The sequence below is a fragment of the Acanthochromis polyacanthus genome, chromosome 5 (assembly GCF_021347895.1).
Source record: "Acanthochromis polyacanthus isolate Apoly-LR-REF ecotype Palm Island chromosome 5, KAUST_Apoly_ChrSc, whole genome shotgun sequence".
NCBI lineage: Eukaryota > Metazoa > Chordata > Actinopteri > Pomacentridae > Acanthochromis > Acanthochromis polyacanthus.
Genome location: NC_067117.1, coordinates 13,592,477 through 13,606,578, shown reverse-complemented (window position 1 = coordinate 13,606,578; position 14,102 = coordinate 13,592,477). Strand labels below are relative to the sequence as shown.

Genomic DNA, 14,102 nt, shown 5'->3' with positions numbered 1-14,102 from the left:
AAACACACACACACACACACAGGTAGAAGAGACGAAAAGGAAACAAGAGGAAAGGAACCGAAAGCTTGGCAGGACATCAAAAACAAGGACAGCTCATGAGATGGAGATGGAGACTGTAACATGGACCACCCAGCAACTATACTGGACACAAATCTGTCTGGAGAAGCTGCAGTGAACTACAACCTTTCTGAGATCATGGAACTACAACAATAAAAGACATCATTGCAAACAAATGTGCTGCAGTGTAGCTTTAGTAAGAAGCTTTACTTTGCTTGTAGCCAAAAAGTTAGAACCTGTTATTGGCAGAAATTGGACAAAAAGGATCATCCACATGGAACAAGATGCCAAACACACAACATGCATACAACTGTCAAATAAACATATATATATATATATATATATATATATATATATATATATAAATACAGAGATGCAAACCCAATAAAGGGCTGCACAGTGGAGTAGTGGTTAGCACTTTCGCCTTGCAGCAAGAAGATCCCCAGGGATCTTTCTGCATGGAGTTTGCATGTTCTCCATGTGCATGCGTGGGTTTTCTCCGGGCACTCCGGCTTCCTCCCACAGTCCAAAAACATGCTGAGGTTAATTGAGTACTCTAAATTGCCCGTAGGTGTGAATGTGAGTGTGATTGTTTGTCTGTATATGTAGCCCTGAGACAGACTGGCGACCTGTCCAGGGTGTCCCCTGCCTTCACCCGAGTCAGCTGAGATAGGCTCCAGCACCCCCCATGACCCTAGTGAGGATAAAGCGGTGTATAGAGAATGGATGGAAACCCAATAAATACTAAAGTTTTAAAAACCATTAACTTAATGACCAGGCATCCAGTTGAAGTATTTACAGATGAGAAAACATCTTAAATGAGATGTTTTACCAGTGAAATTTACACCACTGATTTCATGGGTCTTTTACTGGTCAACATGTTTCAGGATAAATGACAAAGTGTACTTTCTCTTTTCTACTCACTTTCAGCACAAGTCCAGCAGCTCCAGCTTTACTGCGTTCACTGCTTACCTTGCAGCGTAAAGACATACTTCAGTAATGAAAAGGGATGAAGCATAAGCTTCAAGATAATTACAAACACAATTGTTACAATTACAGAGCAGTTCTGCAGCTTTTTTTTGCCAAATCTTTTTGGCTTACCAAAGAACTCTTCTGCAGCCTGGGAGAAGTTTTGACTAAATAAGGAGAAATGAAGAGTGGTCTGACATGTAGAACTGGCCTGAAATAAACAACTTTAATGACTGTAACAGGATTCCACGGAAACCCACTGCTTTATTTATTTGCTTGTTTATAGCATGTCTGTGGTTAATTAAAAAAGAAAAACTATCGCTAACAGTTTTGGTTCAAAACTTACATTTTGATGCTTTCTGATGTGACGCAAAAGCAATGCAGAGACGAATAATAAGAGAAAAACAAGTCTTGACAGCTATTTTGTGATGCCTAACAGAAGACATGCAGGTTGTTTTGTAGTTGGACTCAACTCAGATTTCTCCATTCATTACAGAAAATATCAAGTTTTTCTCATGAAAACACTTTTGCGTCCAAACAAAATCCCTCTTTTTTTTGAGGTTTTATAAGTGAAATGGAAATGAATGATGCTCCACAAAAACACATAAAGCCCAAACTCTGGAATTAATTTCTGATGTTGAACTGTAAAAAGTTCTTGGCTCTACATAATGTCCAGCAAAGGAGGCGAGAAACAACGAAAAAGAACTATTTCTGTCGCCAAAATTCAACAACAGTTTAGTGCAACTTCAAAGTGGCGTTTCCTTCTATTATTACCCTGGTGTGATTTGAATCTAAGTCTACTTCAGATCAGGTGCAGCTCCTCACCTGCAGCATCAGAATCTGCTGCTGCGCCTCCTGCAGCTCCTGCTCGGCTGTGTTTAGAGAACGATCCAGCCGACCTTTCTCTGCAGACAGACGCATGCTGCCTTCTTCAGACTTCAGCTTCTGACGCTCAACCTAGAGAAAGATTTATTTGTAGTATTGTAAAACACAAGATCTGTGGCAAAATATGTTAAAACCTGTGTTTACTAACATCAAATGGCATTTTTCAGTCAGACAGGAAACTTTCAGTTCATGTTCAACCAGGGCTTGTTATATTTAGCATCTCTGGATGGGGGAAAACAATCGTTTTGGAGTAGATGTAGGCACTGTTTAATATGGATGGTTTATTTATTATATTGTGTTATTTTTAAGTGTATAATTCATCAACAAAAGTACTAACAGAGTACTTTAAGTTAGTTTTAAATTGTACCTGAACACAAACAAATGTTCTGCTATTAAATAAGAAGCAACAGTCGCTTTTTTGAAGCTCATTTAGCAAAAAATGACTCCAAACTGACCATAAATGGGTTCATTTATATTTAACTGAAAGCGATGTCATTGATGTTGCTGTCATCTTAGAAATATGACTGTTTACAGGCTGTTTCTGTTTCTCAGATTAAGACTATTTGCTTCACACTGACATTCAATGCATAAACTGATGGTGAGTTCAGATGAGGACCACAGAATCCAACTATTCTTGTCTACAAAACTGAGTTTTTGATGTTTTCCTGTACCTATCATTTGACTAAAACACTTAAAAGTGTATATTTGTGTCACGTGTCGATGCTCTGCCAGGAATCATCACTTACTGCGCCCTAGTTGGATCGACCTGATGTTTCGTGCATCATATGAATAAGCCCACATTTGTCATAAAGAATTCAATGAAAGTTAATTTCACAAAAAGCTTGTTGTAAATAAAGGATAGGGTGGGGCAAGTTTTACATCTGCTGCTGTAGGATCCAGAGCTGACCTTGTCCAGTGTGTTCCTCAGTGCGTTCTTGTCCTTCTCCAGCCTCACCGCCTGCCTCTCAGCATCCTTCTTCTCTGTCTCCAGCATGGCGACGGCTCTCTGCAGCCCTCGCAGTCGCTCCTCCACAGCGGCCCGCTCCGTCTGAGCTGCCTGGGCGCTGCGCTGAGACTCCAGCAGAGTGGCTGAACGCTGACGCAGAGCCTGACAGAGGAGGATAGAAAATAAACACAAGGACACCAGTCTACAGGCTTCTACAGAGTCTCACTGATGCCACAGCTTCAGATCAGCAGCAGATGGTTTAGTGCTTTGCAGTTCTGTGTCTTTTAAACCTCCTGAGTGTTGTTGAGCTCGGCCTCCAGTTCTTCTCGCCGCAGTTCGCTCTGGTTCAGTTCACTCTGCAGGGTCTGCGCCCGCTCCGTGAGGGCGGCCATGCTTCTTTTAGCCTCAGCTGATGATGCCCGGGCTTCATCCATTCGTTCCTTAACGGTACAGAATAATCATCTCATCATTAGTCACTTTTCATTTGTATTATGTAAGTTTTTTGTCATTCTGACTCTCTACCTGCAGAAGCCTTTTGTCCTGTTCAGCTACACTTAGTGTCTTTTGCAGAGCAGCCAGACGACTCTGGGAGCCGCTGTGAGCTGCCGCTGCCTCCTGGAGAGCCTGATTCAGAGAAGCGGTCTTTTCTTTGAGTACAGATTCACCTTCCTGAGCTTTGAGCAGAGCCTGACTCAGCCTCTCCACCTCCCTCTGCAGCAGAGACACACGAGCTTCTCCTTCCGCCACCTGCGGTTTGAAGAGATGCAGTTAATATGAAAACCAAAGACAAAGAAGTATTGATTTCTGTGATCACAGGATGTGATGAGTCAGGGATTTTGGAGCCGGTCTCTAGTGTTATCAAACATAGTTCTGGGACAAAGATGGCAGCTACAAAATCTTGTTTGAATTTATTTTTTTGCCACACTTGCTTTATGGAAAGCAGAGTCATCACTAAACTCCTGGGTGTCATTACCTGTTTGATTAGAGAGTCGTGGCGGTCCTGGGAGGCCTGACTCTCAGCCTCTCTGTCTCCCAGGCTCAGTTTGAGTCTCTGCAGCTCCCCCTCCAGGCTGCGCCTCCCCAGCTCCACCCTGGTGGCTCGAGCTTCAGCTGCCTCCAGCGCCTCCCGCAGACGCCTCCTCTCCGCCTCCAGACGCATCTCAGCAGCGCGCTGCTTATTTAACAGATCCTGCAGAGAGGAAGGGAGGACAGAGGTCATGCTAAATGTGTACATACAGAACGCTGAATAATCTGTTTATGTAACAGAGACGTGAGTTTACAGATTACAAACTAACAGTCAAAAACACTGATGCTGCACACGCAGATAATAACGATGCTTCGTCTATCTGAGCTTTATGCTGCGTTTCCCACAAACAATCCTGTGTTCTCATTGTGTCTCTGCTCCTCCTGTGGTCCAGAAGGTGAATAATTTTGAAATCTGCTGGCATTAAAACCAGACATATGGGGAACTGAGACACGACACCATGAGAGGTGCAACTCTGTGTGTGAGGCATCTGTTGTTATTATGTCCCTGACTGTCCACACTTCTAAATATCGCTCCACCGTTGAGCGCTGCCATATGGTGATGGAGGCAGATCAGTGGTCGCTGCTGAGGACAGACAACATAAATACATGGACTTTATTTGCATGCACACAAACATGCATGTACCTGTGTGTGCTTCTTATCCGTCTCAGACGCCTGCAGCGCTCTCTCTAAATCCTTCACCCTGTCGGACAGAGATCTCCTCTCTCTGTCTCCTCTCCTCACCGCCTCCTCCTGCTGCTGCAGCAGCATCTGAGTGGTGATCAGACGCTCGTCCAGTCCACGCCTCCCTGTGATCGCACACAACAACACACATTTAGAACCACTCAGCCTACAGCTACTTATGCTTTATGTTGAAATCCTCCTACGTACACTCAAAAATGTGTTCGTAAGGATGCAGGGAGGATCAGATCATCACATGAGCGGACAGTTTGTTAAAATTACTGTGCAGGAAGTAAAATGTTTCTCTGAGCTCATCTAAAATTTTAATTACGCAGTATGTGTCACATCACAACTAGTTTTGAAGGCTGTTCTGGCCTAATAGTAAAATTGCACAAGCGTGCTGTGGAAACTAGGGCTGAACCTAAAGACGGTTTTCATTGATGATTAATTTGATAAGTTTGAAGAAAATTTCTGAAAATGTTGAAAAATTTTGATCTTCATTTCCCAAGAAGCCCAAGAAGCTGTCCTCAAATGTCTTCTTTTATCCACAACCCAAAAGCCATCAGTTTACTGTTATCGAGGAGTAAACAAACCAGAAAATATTCAAATCTAAAGAGTGGGAATCAGGAGATTTTGACTTATTTTCTTACAAAAAATGAGTCACGTCAATTATTCAATTTTAAAAATAGTTGCTGATAAATTTAATGTTGACAAGTCACTGACTACTGTAGATGTCAGCCTGAATGTACTCCTCCATCTAAACTGTCTGAACATCAAACGGTCTGACCTTCTTGGTACTCCCGTAAGGTGCTTTGCAGCTGAGTCAGTCGACTGTGAGCAGACTCTCGTTCCCCCTTCAGCTCCTCCAGCTCTCTCTGCACGGCCCCCAGCTGGCATCGCACATCATCCTTCAAAACAAGCAATAAACAAACACTTCAGCCACGCAAACAAAAAGCACATCCTCACATTATTGTGAATATTTTCACATTATGTGCTGTATGTTTTGGAACGTGCAGCTGGATTCACCCTCTCTCTTTGTGCTTCACGCAGCTCCTGGAGGAAATCCCTGAGGCCACTTCTCAGGGTGTCGGGGTCGAGCTCCGGCTGAGAGAGAGGCAGCGGTGTGTTGCCTCTCTCAGGAGAAACACCTCCTGAACCCAGGGTGTTGTCAGGGGTGCTTCCTCGAAACTCTGTCAAATTAAATGTAAAAAGTTGACATCATCTTGTGGAGTGTCATCTGCAGTGTATTCTCTGTGTAGAAACATGTAAAGGAACAGAGACCATAATGTCAGTTAAAAGACAAATTAAAGAGCAAATTATTGGTTGATTATTGTATTTAATGTGTTTTTAAATGTAATTTTATGATGCAATTGTGATATTGATGTTGCTCCTTCACTGTTTCTTTCCTTTCCTTGATTAATAGATACGTTTAGTGTATTTTAAACAAAGACTGTAATGTGAAGATAGTTTAACACTTCAACCACCTTGTATTTCTTTCCACACAGATGCCATTTTTTATCTAATCTTGGTATTTGCTGCAGTTTCCTTCAATCCTGACTCCTAATGCTCACTTTATTTGCATCAGTACACCCTTGTGGTCCTCATTTATATATTGTTTTAGGTCAAAATTTGGGAACCCAACTGTAAAATTCGATACTTTGTGGATTTGAAGATGTATTAAAGATGTCCATTTTTATTTTTCTCTCAGATTTGATTCTTGGCCTGAATGTCACTCTCCTACTGTTCCTTCCAAATTCCCTATATCATATTATTTGTCCTATATAAATGTAATGAACACCCCCCACAATTTTTTATCAGTCATTTATATATGATATAATCATCTAAGAGGAGTTGAAGAGATGTTTTTATATTTTTTTCTTTTTGGTGCTACATTGTATATGTATGAAACGTTATAAAGTATATGTAATATAATGTAGATAAATGCATAATGTACACAGCATAAAATAGAAAATGCATAATACTCATTTTTCATGTAAATATATTGAGTGTCTGTTCCTGCACATTATTAATAAGGCTTGTCCTATATTATTTGCTATGTGCTTTGTAAGTGTGATTACACAGTATTTTTTCAATGTGAACACCAGGAATAGTGGAAGGCCACAGCTAACTGGGTTCTAGTTAAACGTTGCAACAAACCAACAACTGTTCATCATATTAAGAGAAGCTGCAGGTTTCATTCTTGCCTTTCGGAGGTGACAGCGAGGAGCGCAGTGGTGAGATGCTGTGGTGGCGCGACATGCTGCCGCCTGATGCAGAGCTTCCTCCTGGGCTCCTCCCTCTGGTTCCTCTCCATCCCGCTCCGATGCCCAGAGTTCGGGTCAGCGCCGACTGGAGACTGCTCAGACGAAACTCCAGGTCCCTCCTCCCAGCCTCGGCCCGGACCAGCTCGGCCTCGGTGGCGGCCAGTCGGCCCTGCGCCTCGCTCAGCTGCAGGCTGGACTGAGCAGCGACGTCCTGGGCTGCCTGAGTGCGCAGCGACAGGTTCTTGGCTTCATCCAGGAGCTTCTTCTCGCAGCCACGAGCCTCCTGCAGCTGAGCGGTTAGCTCCCTCTCACAGCTGCGCCAGCCACACTCAGAGTCCAGCAGACGCTTTTGAGTCATAGAAAGCTGCAGGGAAATAAAAATAAAAGAAAGAAAAACCGTGACACACTGAACAGCAAGTATAAGCTGTGAACCTCATCCTGTTGCTTCATCCTCACCTCTTTCTTGAGGGACTCTCTTGTTGTTTCAGCTTCGGTTAGCTTCTGTTTGAGGATGAAAACCTCCTTCGCCCTCTCTTCCTCTCTTTGCTCCTCCAGCAAGAGGCGAGTCTGCAGCTCTGCCACCTCCCTCCCTTTCTGCTCCTTCTCTCCCTCCAGAACCTTCAGCTGGAGCCAAAAGCACAAACGGCACCGTCAGTCTAACAACAAAATCCAGCTGTACAGACTATGTTTTACAGGTTACACAGCTGTCTTCATGTCCGACCTGTCTGCGGAGTTCCTGCAGTTCTCGCCGAGCCTCAAGCCGAGACCTTTCCACTTCTCTCAGGCAGCTGCGCAGCTCCGTCACCTCCTTCTGAGTGGATGAAAAATTCTCCTCCAGCACTGCCAGCCTCTGCTCCTTCTCCTCACACTGTCGTTTCACACTGACAAACCCAACACACTCAGTTACGATGCCAACATTTTACTGACCTACTGTACCTCTGTCAGTGGATAGTTTCCCGTTATATTTACCTGATTCTCTCCGTTTCTGCACTTCGCAGAGTTTCCCTCAGCTGAGTGTTGGACTGGCTCAAAGTGTCTCTCTCTTTGGTGGCGTCACAGAAGCTGCGACGGAGCTCTGTTCCCTCTCGTCTGTAGTTCTCTGCTGAGTCCTGAGTTTGGGTCAGACGACGTTCAGTCTCCAGCATCTCCCGCCTCAACTGGTCTCGACTCTCCTCAGCAGCTGAGAGAGAAGCTCTGCACTGCTCCAGCTGGATGGCAAAAGTCAAAAATATGATTAATACAGGCCACATCACAACTGATGAAAACACTGCTGTTATTCTCTCATTCTCAATGGTAATGTAGCTCCTGAGCATGTATTCTCTGATACATGCTCCCATCCAAAAATGCAGATTAAAACTTTAGAATTTTAGAGGACTGAGCAGGTAGATGCTCTCCAAACTTTCATGTCATCTCTTGTACCTCTTTGAGAGCAACATCAGTGCGTGACCGAAGATCAGTGCAAGTCTCTCGTAGACTGTTCAGTTCTCGCTCGTGAGCGGAGGCAGCATCCTCCAGCTGAGAGCGAAGCTCCAGCAGCTCACTGGTCAGAGCTCCAACTCTGATCTGAAGAAACAAGAGGGAGTCAGTTTAGTTGATCTTCTTCATTCTTTAGTGCTTTAAAACCAGCAACAAAATGCGCATTCATCACCTGCTCCTGCTCTTTGTAATGAGCTGCTTCTCTGGTCATCCGATCGGCCTCCAGCGCAGCAGCTGACAGCTCAGCCTGCAGACTGGACACTCTGTCAGACAGAACCGTCTTCTCTGCCTCCTTCAGAGAGAGGGCCTAGAAAGAAAGAAAGAAAGAAAGGAAGAACAAGAGCATGTTCTGCTAATTAATGACAAAGATTCTCACCAATGCTGTAATAAAATAGGATTGTAGGATCATATGATAATTGCAATATATGGTGTAACAACATTGTTTATTATGATATCAGCATATGATTCAGAAGCAACAACAACATAGTGAACGGTTTCTTTAAAGCCTCAGACACACATCAGACCTGTTGTTTCTCGGTCTCGGCCTGCAGCAGACACTGATCTCTGTCATGCTGCAGAGTCCTCAGCTCATCCCGCATCTCTTCCTGTTCTCTCTTCGCTCTGTGGAGCTGATCTTCCGTCTCCTGCCTGAGCTTCCTCACGGCAACCTCATGCTCCATCAGCAAGCTGTGTCGTAAGACTTCCTGTCAAACACAGCAGCCCGGAGCACAAAGGCCGATTGAAGTTAGGTCTGCACTGATAGTTTTAGATGAAAAGTAAAACATACGTATGTAAAGTAACCTCAGTGAACCGTCTGACCTTTTCTGAGACCAGCCTTTCCACCTCCTCCTGATGCTCAGAGATGGTCTTGCGTAAAGCCTGCTGGGCCTCCAGCTGTGCAGCATTTAGAGTCTGAGTCAGAGCCTGTTTCTCCCTCTCGGTCTGAGCCAAAGCATTCTCCCCATCTGAGCGTACACGCCGCACCTCAGCTGGAAAGCACAAAAAATTCCACCATTAGGTTCTCATTCTGTCATATTACTGAGCATGTCTGTTTTTCATTCCACATGCTACCTCCTGGCCTCTCACCTGCAGCCGTCTCACAGCGGACTCGGAGGTTTTGGTTCTCTGTTTCCAGCTGCTCTCTGCGAGACTCCACCTGAACGAGCTGCTGCTGCACATCGAACAGGCTGGTTTCCAGGGACTCCCGCTCCGACCTGCAGGTTACAAACACTAGTTAAGCACACGCTCATGTGAAAACCTATGAGTATTTAACAGAATCACAGCACACACACCTGAAAGCGGCCAGTTCCTCTGACAGCATGGCGTTTTCTCTTTCAGATGCCGTCAGCTGGACCACCAGAGCTGCTTTGTCTCGGGCCAGTTCAGCCCGACTGCGGCCGGCCTCCTCTAAAGCCACCTCGTTCCTCTGGCCCTCTCCTTTGGCGAGACTCAACTCTGAACCCAGAGAGGTGACCTCGCCACAGAGCTGCCAACAAATTCCAGACAGAAAGACAATCCCTTAACAGTCACTCATCTTTTTACTAAAAAACTCTTGTGCGTTGGACTCTGAGGCTAAAAACAGTGTCTGTGACCTCACTGACAATAAAACATGCTCAGAAATGCATATTACATGTCTCAAAGCATTTTTAATTGAAAAGACAACACTATGATGAAATATAATCTGTTATATACCTGGGTTACTTTCTCCTGCAGCTTCAGTCTGTCCGTCCTGAGACTGTGCAGCTCGGCCTCCATCCCCACCCGGCTCAGCTCGGCGTCCTGCAGTGACTGTTGCAGCGTGATGCGGGTCGACTCCAGCTCCAGCCGGTCCTGCTCCAACCGGACCAGCTCGTCTCTGATGGTCAGCTTCTCCTGCTCCGCCTCACGTTTCTGACCCTGCAGCAGGGCCTTCTCCTCCTCAAGCTTAGAGGGAGAAGAAAGAGTAAAACAATTCAGTCTGAATTTAACGACAGTTGTGGATTAATTTTTGTTTGCATTGCATTAAACCACATCCAGACAAACATGATGATGTCTTGTTGAATTTTTAACTTTGATTACTGTTATATTGTCATGAAAATGTCACATCACACAGAAATGTATTTAGATTTGAAGCTATGTTGCTCAAGACTTCAACACCTGATTGTTTTTTCTAACTTTGTAACAAATCGACCAGGTGTGTAGAGGTCAACAGTGTTTTCTGTAGCTTTCTTTCTGTTTTAATTGGGCAGATAGCCTTGCTGTTCCTTGGTTCTCCTGAAGGTTTCTTCTGGTTAAAAATGAGCTTTCCCTAAAGGGAATCATTGCATTTGTTGGTATTCTCTCGTCTTTCTTGTTGACGTGCCTGAGATGACTTATGTTGAGAATTTGGCTCAATATAAACAAAACTCAATTGAATTACACTTTTTATACACTGTTACACTGTTATTTGTACAATTCAAGACCACCACGGCATGAGAAACACACAATCCTGGACAGAGACGAGGGATGCGGTGGAATAAAGACAGAGGAAGCTGCGTTGGTACGTTTGGGAGTGCGGCTGCTCAGAACGGGTAGAAACACTTACCTAAAGCCAACAGAATGTGGTCAGACATGTTGGACCATCTAGTGCATTTCAAACAAGCTGCATTCTTCAAGGGGTCCTGAACTTTTCTTACCTGGAGGATGTAGGTGTTGAGGTCAGTTTTGTCCTGGGCCAGACCCTCATTCATGCTGCCCAGCTTTGCCAAAGAGTCTCGGAGAGCTGCGTCCTCAGACTGAAGCTTGTTGAGCAGCAGAGACAGTTCGGTGTTCCTGCTCTCAGCCTACAGGGAAAGTTTGGGTAGAAGATCACAGAGAAGACAAGAACAGAGCATACTAAATCTGCCCCAAACCAGGAAATGTGTTTGAAAGGCATGTTATCTTCAAATCATTGCTAACATTCCACTATTATCTGTGTCAGAAACTGCAAAAATGAAAATATTTGTAGGATTTTAAACATTACAAAGGTCCTTGAACTCATCATGTGTGACATGCGGTTCAGTCTGAATAATTAACCAAATAAAAGTTTGAAATTGTGATATTTCATTAAAATCCCTTTTTTTCTGAGTGCAATTTTGAAAAAGTATCAAAAATAAACCATTTGCACCAGACACTGTAAAAAACCAAAACAACCAAGAAGCCATGAATGACTCAGACACAACCAGCAGACAAACATGTAGCGACTATTCAGGTGACCAAAGAGAAGACAAGTATGGAAACACATTAACCCTTGTGTTGCAGGTCAAGATTGACCTGTTTTAAAGTTTGAAAATGTGGGGGGGGAAAAATACATATTTTCACAGTGAAACTTCTAATGTCCACATTTTCAACATTTTTGGGAAATCTTTGAACATTTTTTTGGTGGAAAAAATGCTAAAAATGTTTCTTAAGAAAATTCATTAAAAAAATCTACCAAAATCCTGCGAAATTTGCTGGATTTTGGTTGATTTTTTGTGAATTTTCTTCAAGAAAATATTAAAGTTTTACTGATTTATACATGATCACTTTAAATATTTATAGGATTTTTTGAAGATTTTTACAATTTTTTTGAAAAATATTTACAAGAATTTTCTTTCCACATTTGGGGGATTTTTTTTTTTACTTTTAAGGGAAACTTTTAAGGAATTATTAGAATTTTCTTCCTGAAGGTTTTGCACAATTTCTGAAATTTGGGGAATTTTTTTTGCTGAATTTTTGATTTTTTTTTTAGATAAGGAAACAATATTTTTTGGTGCCCGTAAATGAGGACAAAAGGAGTTTTAAAGAAATTAAGGAACATTAAATATACTTTGGCAACAAAATAAATGCAGAATAGCTCAAAAACTATGTGGTCAGCAAGGCATTGAACGATTGAATTATCTTTTTAATTTGACTTCTAGATGAGTAGTGGGAAAATGCCTGGTTTGTAGAGACTGTTAAATGTAAACTGAAAATCTACAATATTTAGAGCCACACATGCAGTAACTCACACACTGTAAGTGTTGACTCCAGGGTTTGTAAATGGTTTTTTAAAATTAATGATCAAAGTAATTTCATTTCAGATTTTATTTTTCAGTTGTTTTTTTTAAATTATTTATTTCATTATAACTTTGTTACACTGCAAAATGTTGAAGTTCTCTCTACTTCTAGCCATGGTTGTGCTGTTTCAACAGAGGAGGAACTTCATATCGGAATGAAAATGAGAAAATATGACAGGACCAATAACACGCCCAGAACCTGCTTTGGGTTCATAGGGTGAAACGGAACAAGTTTCTTTTTTCTCACCCGAGCCAGAGCTTCAGTCAGTTGGACCTTCTCTCGCTCCAGCAGCTGCCTCTCCACTTCCCCCTGCTGGTGAGTCTCCCTCACTGCAGACAACTCGCCTCGCTGAGCAGAGGCTCGACTCTCGCTCTGATCCCACTGCTTCGTTCTGTACCAAAGCGAAATGTGTCGTATATCAGAGAGGACTGTTTGCATATGTGTTTGTTAACGTGTAAAACGTATGATCATGTGCTGGGAGAGAAACATAAACAGGATTATTAAAGCAGTAGAGATGAGATGAATGAATGTCTACGGAGAGACAACGTAGTAATTTTCTTAATGTGAGCAGTACATAAGATTTAACAGTGTCTCTGCAGCATTAAGACATTGTGAGTAAATGATTTTAAATGAGTATGATGACCATTTTGCAGGAGAATTTTTCACATTTATCAGGTTAGAGCACTGCATTCTAAAGAGATTTATAGCAAAAAGTTGCTTTCTTAATGTGCCGGCTGATGGAAACTTCATCACAGAAGTGGATAAATTTCACATATTGAACATGTTGTGTCAGGGGAGACTTGCTAGTAATAAAAACATCAGATTTGCTCATCATCGGTTGATGTAGAAGAGAGGCAGGAGGAGTTTGTAAATGAGGCAGATCTCTTCACTGGAAGCCCACACAGATCTTCTGAATGGATTCCCGTAAACATGCTCACTGTGCGCTGACTGCTCTAGACTTTGTGGATTAGCGCTCACATCACATTCACTTAATCACCATCGATTAGGCTGCTTACATCCTCTGAGTCTCTGCCTTGGCCCGGTCTCTCTCCTGGATGGCCGCCTCCTTCTCCTCCCTCTCGTGATCTCGCTCTCGCTGCACCGACGCCACAGTCAGCTGAAGCTTCTCACAGTCCATCTGCAGGATGTGGCTGCTGCTCTGCGCTGCCTGAACTGCCTTCTCCAAGTTCACCTTCTCACTGTAACATGTAACACAGTGCAGGAGATCAGACTGTAGAGTTAAACACGCTGCGGGGTGCAATGATTGTAAGCAGACTGTAAAAGGTGATGTGAGTCTGTGTGAACCTGGCCAGTGTGTCTCTCTCCTGCTTCAGACGGTCCTTTTCTCTCTGGGAAGTTTCTCTTTCCCTGTGAGCAGCGTCTCTCTCTCGCTGCAGGGTTTGATTTCGCTGCTCTGCCTCTCTTTTCGCCGAATCAGACTCCAAAAGTTGCTTTCGTAGCTGCTGTACCGAGGACTGGGCAGAGAGCAGACGACCTCGAACATCCTGCAGATATGTCAAGAGAAAAGAAGGAAAGATGACAATGGTGCTGCTGCTTTAGATATCAACGCGTATAGCAGTAATAACAAGTTTTGAGCTGTAGGGTGTCCCCGAAGCTTAGAGGTTTTATTAAACTTCATGTGCTGTTTTAGATAAGACGGTTTTACTAATTTAAATAACTATTATTTTACCTAAATAGTCACTGGTTTGTTTAACTCTCCTGTTGTCTTCACTTATGGGCACCCAAAAAAATACTGTTTCCTCGT

The 14,102-nt window shown here is 43.3% G+C and overlaps 1 protein-coding gene across 4 annotated transcripts in view; it reads right to left on the bottom strand.

Annotated features, from left to right (window-relative positions):
- The window catches only part of LOC110951065 (rootletin), a 29,120-nt gene that overhangs the window by 2,516 nt on the left and 12,502 nt on the right, over window positions 1-14,102 (bottom strand). For 3 of the 4 annotated variants that reach the window (XM_051947820.1, XM_022193980.2, XM_051947821.1), the window contains 23 exons: window positions 13,643-13,842; window positions 13,354-13,536; window positions 12,584-12,728; window positions 10,957-11,103; window positions 9,995-10,225; window positions 9,595-9,788; window positions 9,389-9,516; window positions 9,122-9,291; window positions 8,827-9,006; window positions 8,475-8,609; window positions 8,246-8,389; window positions 7,796-8,034; window positions 7,548-7,707; window positions 7,283-7,450; window positions 6,767-7,190; window positions 5,589-5,752; window positions 5,350-5,470; window positions 4,527-4,690; window positions 3,831-4,046; window positions 3,380-3,604; window positions 3,148-3,297; window positions 2,819-3,019; window positions 1,852-1,983 (listed from right to left, as the gene is read on the bottom strand). In XM_051947820.1, the coding sequence (XP_051803780.1) occupies window positions 1,852-1,983; window positions 2,819-3,019; window positions 3,148-3,297; window positions 3,380-3,604; window positions 3,831-4,046; window positions 4,527-4,690; window positions 5,350-5,470; window positions 5,589-5,752; window positions 6,767-7,190; window positions 7,283-7,450; window positions 7,548-7,707; window positions 7,796-8,034; window positions 8,246-8,389; window positions 8,475-8,609; window positions 8,827-9,006; window positions 9,122-9,291; window positions 9,389-9,516; window positions 9,595-9,788; window positions 9,995-10,225; window positions 10,957-11,103; window positions 12,584-12,728; window positions 13,354-13,536; window positions 13,643-13,842 (4,221 nt within the window). Of the gene's footprint in view, window positions 1-3; window positions 1,030-1,851; window positions 1,984-2,818; window positions 3,020-3,147; window positions 3,298-3,379; window positions 3,605-3,830; window positions 4,047-4,526; window positions 4,691-5,349; window positions 5,471-5,588; window positions 5,753-6,766; window positions 7,191-7,282; window positions 7,451-7,547; window positions 7,708-7,795; window positions 8,035-8,245; window positions 8,390-8,474; window positions 8,610-8,826; window positions 9,007-9,121; window positions 9,292-9,388; window positions 9,517-9,594; window positions 9,789-9,994; window positions 10,226-10,956; window positions 11,104-12,583; window positions 12,729-13,353; window positions 13,537-13,642; window positions 13,843-14,102 lie in introns of those variants that run through there. The other variant, XM_051947822.1, reaches the window with a different exon arrangement.